Source organism: Monomorium pharaonis, chromosome 3 (assembly GCF_013373865.1).
Source record: "Monomorium pharaonis isolate MP-MQ-018 chromosome 3, ASM1337386v2, whole genome shotgun sequence".
NCBI lineage: Eukaryota > Metazoa > Arthropoda > Insecta > Hymenoptera > Formicidae > Monomorium > Monomorium pharaonis.
The window spans coordinates 9,896,248-9,902,881 of record NC_050469.1 but is presented as its reverse complement, the minus strand read 5'-3'; the positions used below and the strand labels follow the sequence as shown (position 1 = coordinate 9,902,881).

General features: G+C 32.5%; 1 protein-coding gene across 1 annotated transcript; it reads right to left on the bottom strand.

Annotated features, from left to right (window-relative positions):
* Positions 1-2,332: 2,332 nt before the first annotated feature.
* On the bottom strand, positions 2,333-4,018 carry LOC105830433 (charged multivesicular body protein 6-A). Its single transcript, XM_012669744.3, has 3 exons — positions 3,799-4,018; positions 3,464-3,573; positions 2,333-3,093 (listed from the first exon to the last, which is right to left on the bottom strand). The coding sequence occupies exons 1-3, from the start codon at positions 3,862-3,864 to the stop codon at positions 2,598-2,600; spliced, it is 672 nt and encodes a 223-aa protein (XP_012525198.1). The 5' UTR covers positions 3,865-4,018; the 3' UTR covers positions 2,333-2,597.
* Positions 4,019-6,634: the final 2,616 nt, after the last annotated feature.

Below are 6,634 nucleotides of genomic sequence, written 5' to 3'. Positions count from 1 at the left end.
TATTAGACACCACAGATGCGCGCTTTGTGCGCGCTATTTGACTTTTTATTTTTTACTTTTTGAAAATAAATTGCAACAATGATTGAATAGATAACCATCTATAAAAATTTGACAGCTGTCAAAATTCAATCTGTTCAAAATTAAACAATTACAATAAAACAATAACAATATAACAATAACAATAAAAAACAAAACAATAACAATAACAATTAAACAATATTAATATTTCTAGTAACAATAATTGCCACGATAATTTTATAAATAACTATTTATACAAAGACAGCTGTCAAAATTCAATTGCAATAATAGTTACACTTGTAGTATGAAGTAAGCGCAGCAAAAGAACCAATCATCATGGAAAAGTGTCAACAATAAAATCAGTAACATCTCCTTTTTAAGAGTGAATAGACGGAAAAAATTATCAGGTTCAATAAAAATAAAGTTTTGCATTGCAAATATCAAGGGTGAAATATTAAATCCATAAAATTTCACGATCTCTACACAACACGCATTATTTAATATATCTCTAGATATCTTTCACACACTAAGCGAGCGGAAAAATTTGAACACAAATATTTGCAAGTCTGGTCAAGATACCTTATGCTCACACTACATCAGGAAGGAGCGTACAACGACCTTGTAAGCGAACGATGCTTTTATCTTCTAGCTTCTAGCTAAAATGATTTAGTTAAAAAATCAAGAAGTATTATTGATCAAAAAATATATATCTGAAAGCAGATAAATGATAACCTGAAAAACAATATATGCTTGCAGATTCTTATCACGAGTTTGTTAAAAGTCTCGCACACGCACGATATGAGATAAATGTGTATGTGTATATCTATGTATGTTAAAATTTAGGTACAAAAATAGCATATTTTAATAAAGATAGAACAGAACAATTTGTTATCAAATTCATATACAATTTACTAAATATAATAATACGTTTGTACTTATAAAAGATGCAAAAGATATTATACAAAATTGAAACATAAAATAAATTTTTTAATTGGTCATACTTATTACACATTGCACGGAGCTACACGAGAACTATCGAGATTTGTCGCCAAAATTGTCATAACTATCCAGCACGACACATTTTTTCGAGTGTTGTGATGATTTAGCGCTTTTAAAATTATGTGCACATGTTTAAACGATAGACCTCTGTTTAAAAACGATGTCAAAGCACGGAGCTATGCGAGAACTACCGAGATTTGCGGCCAAAATTGTCATAACAATCAAGCACGACACATTTTTTCGAGGATCGTGTTGATTTCGGGCATTTAAAATTATGTGCACACGTTTAAACGGTAGAACTCTCTTTAAAAAAAAAAGAAAAACACAAATTTATACGAGAACTGTCGAGAATTGTCGCCAGATATGTCAAAACTATCCAGCACGATAGTTTAATTCGTGTGTAGTGCTGTTTTCGCGTATTTAAAATTATGTGCACAATTTTAAACGATAGAACTCTGTTTAAAAACGATATCAAAGCACGGAGCTATACGAGAATTATCGAGATTTGTCGTCAGAATTGTCCTAACTATCCAGGACGACACATTTTTTCGAGTGTCGTGCTGATTTCGCGTATTTGAAATTATGTGAACAATTTTAAACGCTAGAACTTTGTTTAAAAACGATATCAAAGCACGGTTAAAAAGCAACGTCAGTATAATTATGCAAATTGTCAAAAGCAAATGAGGTCAGGTTGCAAGAGCATGAGCTATCGTGTAACATTAAGATCTTACTACTAAGCATTACTCTAATGTACAAAAATGACAATTGACAGATTATCTTAATTCAAATTATGTATATTTATATATTAATTTTTAATTTGTTCGTAATTACATTGTTTGTAGCAAAAAATGTACAATATTTAAGTTTTAATAAATATTGTATATCGGATAAATATGTTAGGTTAAAATAAATAAGAAAATAGAATAAGATATATTTAAACTATTACTAAGGTTTAATTATTTTTTGATTAAATGTCTTAAAATTTATATTAAATCAATGCATAAATTATAATAAAAAACAGAAAAAAGGAAACATTAACACAATAAAATAATAATTACAATATGTTCTTAACGCAATGTATTTTAACTTATTATAAAATTATAATTCATATCCTGTATGTTCCTCATACAGTTATTAATTGTATCTTATAATTACTTCTAAATCAAATCATTTATATCATTGAAGTTAATTATATTTAAATAAATTATTGAAAAAGAAGCTTGAGATATTTACCCATCAAGAAATCTATTATGATAGAAATATATCTATTACGATAGATAACAGTATAAACTGAATCATATATCAAGAGTAAATATATAGAAAAATTACATTTATTTGCTCCATACATCTTCCATCACTGCACTTTAATATTCAGTTAATATATACATTGCATAATGAATTTTATATAATATACAGTAAAATGTTAAAAATCATAGTTTGAGTTAGAATTTTGATTTGTAGATAAATTTTATTAACTATACTTATAGCACGTGTTTTGTTTACTGTACATATATACATAGCTTATTGCACAAAGTTTTAATTTAGCAAAAGTTTATCCCTAAAGTAAATTCCTAAAGATTTCATGCCATTACTGCAATTGGTTCTTGAATCTTTTCTTTCGTTTTTTTCTTCTTTGGCTCTTCCTCTTCCACTTCCTCTTCCAAATCCTCTGTAGGCTGTCTTGTTGGCACGTCCGGTAATAAAACATTTTTTGGTATTTCAGGAGCTTTCTCATTGATATCTGCTTCCATCAATGCATCCAATTCTGCTTCAATCTCACTTTCGTCAATTTCTTCCTCTGCAGCAAATGTTGATGATAATACTTCATCTATTTCTCTTTGCTTCTCAATACCCTCTCTCGTTTCGTCCATAACTTTTTCGATTTCATCAATAGACAACAAAGCATGTAACTGGTTTAATGCGGAATTGCCAACTTTTAGGCCATCAACAACTTTCACCTCAATTTGAGCAAATTCCAAATCATGGACCATGCGCTCAAGATTTTCTACTTGGCCATCTGCCCTCGACAAAACTTGTTCTTGATATTTTTTCTTACGTAACAAAAGTAATGCACGTCTGTAAGAAAAAATTACATAATAATTTTAGAGCAATATTATGTAATATTATATTAAGCAAAAATCTATGGAAAAAAGTCCAATGTAGCTTAACTTTACACTTGGTGTAACTTACTTTTCAATCTTTTCTAATTTTTAGCACTTTAAAAAGATAAAGTAAATTAAACTGAGTTCAAGTTACATTGTAAACAAATCAAAGGAAATAAAAAAAAATTATAAAAGAAATTACAAGACCTTAATCTTACATCACTAATAATTTTAATTGTTAAAAAATTAATTTGTACATGCACAACGTAATCATTTACAATACAAATGAATATAATACAGAATAAATAAATGCAATTATATAGTAATTAAAAAGAGATACATACTCTTTCTTTCCATTTTTTAAAAGTTCTTTCGCAAGCAATCGTTCCTTCTCCAAACTTTGCTCAATTTTCTTTTGGTACTGTTTTATTTTATCCCTCGTCTGTTTCACTTGCTGCGAACATAAAAGATGCGTCTCTGACAGTTTGGAGGTTATAATATGCACTGCACAATTCCAACGTTTGTACATTACCGTCTTCAATATAATTTTGTTGGCAATAATTTTTTTTTATAAATGTATTAATTACTAACAATTTACGAGCACAGTCAAGCGCGACTAAAGATAAGAGAATGATTTAACAGTTTCAGGAATAGCGCTAAAAGGATTAAGACACCTTACCAGAATCGCCTTGTCCTGCTCGGTGACACGGCTCGGTTGCTTTTTCTTCGAGAAAAAGATTCCCATTTTGCCCGAACGATATCACGAAGGGCGAGCCGCGAGTCGAATTTCGCGATCAACTTGCGTATCACGTTATCACGTTATCACGTTTAATAGAGAGCGTAGTAGCGTCAGCCCTCGCGGTGCGCCGGGCGGCGGCCATGTTAGTCATTCGATACTTCGATAGTCGACGCTTGCGATTCTCGAAACGAGCGCAGTCACGTCCTACATCACGTCGCTTTGCGCGGTACGGCGGTGGTGTCGTTCGACTGTCGACTTTCCCTTTCAAAATCGCGACAAAATCGCGTATTTCACTGATATTCCGTGCGCGAAAACGTAAATACGCGAATCGCAATACGCGGGTTACGAGGATTAGGATGAAAAGAGTGTGAGCAGTGTGTTTTGCAGCTGGAAATAGGCGCGAATCATCCGGCAGCTACTCGCCAACGTACTTTGGAGATGACGTCACACGAGGTGAGAAGTTTGGAGAAAAATTAAAACAGCGCTTGACGCGCGCGGATAATCCAATCTCTGCTTAATAATACTTAATATAATAGATATAATAATCTGTTTGGTCATGATAACGCTGGATAATTACCTGAGCAGAACAACAGCTGGTTTGATCAGAACAAATCGTAACTTAATAATCGTTTAATGTCACGCTGATTTTTTTTATTCTGCTTCGTTACTTCTTTTTTTTAGCGTAATAGCTGCTGTTCGCTTTGATACCCATAGCGCTAGCTTAATCAATTCATCCTTGTGTTCATAAAATGTCAAACATTCATACAATTGTGACAAAGTGAACACAACCTCTTCACTCGAAGCTTCACGTATTTCGATAAATCTAAACATTTACGTATGAGTGGACATATCTTTAGCTATATTTACGCTTTTAGGCAGTTACGTATATTGCTTAATTCCTAATTTCTTGTTATAATTTTAAATTAAATAAAATAAAATAAGAAAAGAGTGCACAATTCGTACAATTCGTAATCGGTATATCGGTTGAAAGGTAGGGAGTAATAAACCACAAAGACGTTAGATTGAATTGAACAATGTCCATTATATTATATATTTTATTCCCACATACACACGGCACGTTGTGAACCTTTTCTTAAATATTAATAATATTATCGTAATAATAATAATAATAATAATCGTCATCATCATCACCATCATCATCATCATCATCATCATCATCGTCGTCATCATCATCATCATCCTCATCATCATCATCATCATTATCATCATCATCATCTTTCTCGTCATTATCCTCGTCGCAATGATAATAATTTTTAATAATCATAAGTAAACAATAATAAACATAATAATGTGAGAGAATTCATGTGAGTTATATTTATATTTATGTATATATATATATTTATAATAAATCATATATCGCAATATAATCATCGTATCATATAATATATATTTATATGTACAGAGGGGTATAATATATATTGTTATTCTTTATTAGTTTAATATTTATAATCGCAATATTATATTTATTTTTTGTTTGTATACATACACAATTAATTAGATTATCGGCCCTCGCTCGTGCGCCTCGTGGCGGATAATTTCTCACTTTCTATCTTTTTTGTTTCCTATCTCGCTTTTCCCAACTGAATGAACCCGGGACCGAGCGATTCCATCATAATCGCTCGAGTGCGTAAGCGCAATCGAACGATCTCGTGTGTCTCCCTTGCCCCGTTTAAGAAAAGCGCCGCCGACGGACCCGGGGTTTCTTTCCATCGACCGGGTCAATCGATCGATTCGCTTCCTCGAATCGCAACCTCGGCGCTCCGCGGTCGTTTTGTTTTTATCTTACAAAACATCCATTATAGTCTGGCCGCTGCTGGACGGAGAATCGATGTTCTCCGCGTTCGACTTCTGAATCATGCTCGAACGATTGAACGAATATGTCGATTTCTCAACGCAACAGGATCGTGAATTTAACGTTCGCGCAGAGGACCCTCGGTTCTCCTCCCAGTAGCGGGCCTTTCATAAATATTCTGTACAACGTTATTATTATTATAAATCATCAATATATCTTATGTAGTCTTATCGTTATGTCATTATTATCGGTAGTGTAAAATTGAAACTTTTACGTACTTACGTAGATTAGATTAGCGTCTGCTCGCCCGCTCGTTTCGCGGGCGGCCTATCGTTTATGTATATATATATCATTTTTTGTTCTTTTTTTTAAGTCGATACATAATCGTATAATTTAGTATGTCGCTATATGTACTGTAATCGTTTACGATTAGTAAGAATATGTAAAATTGGTATTTCACCTTATCCCTTGGCTTGCTCGTTTATAATTCAATAAATCCTCGTTTAAGCATCCACATAATCGTTTAATATATATGGAATTAAGAGGGGTTTAGTTATTGCTTGTTATATTGCAAGTTTCCTCATTGCAAGCTATGCCATTCCGTCGAGCTTTTTCGCGGTTTGCCGTTGCTCCTCTCTACCGCTATCGCGATCCTTTCGCTGTGAATCACAGAAATTATGCCCAAAAGTTTGGTTTTCCTCGTTCGCTGCATCACCGATGTCGATAATAAGACGTCATCAAGCCTAACATACAATATTTGTCGAATTATCATAGTCTAACATTATTCAAATAAATCAGAATCATTCGAATCGATCTAAAATATGTAAGAAATTTAGAAAGAAGTCTTTTTCAGTTAGCATTTTTATGAATTAACACACCACAACGTGCTTACTAAATTACTCAAAGCTTAAATTACTTATAGCTCAATAGTAATGCAATGCGAAGCTGCTAGTGTCAAAATCA

Coding starts and splice junctions, on each gene's coding strand:
- LOC105830433 (XM_012669744.3), bottom strand. CDS start 3,864: ATGGGAATCTTTTTCTCGAAGAAAAAGCAACCGAGCCGTGTCACCGAG. Junction 3,574..3,798: donor AGCAGGACAAGGCGATTCTG/GTAAGGTGTCTT, acceptor TTATGTTCGCAG/CAAGTGAAACAGACGAGGGA. Junction 3,094..3,463: donor TTAAAAAATGGAAAGAAAGA/GTATGTATCTCT, acceptor TTTTTCTTACAG/ACGTGCATTACTTTTGTTAC.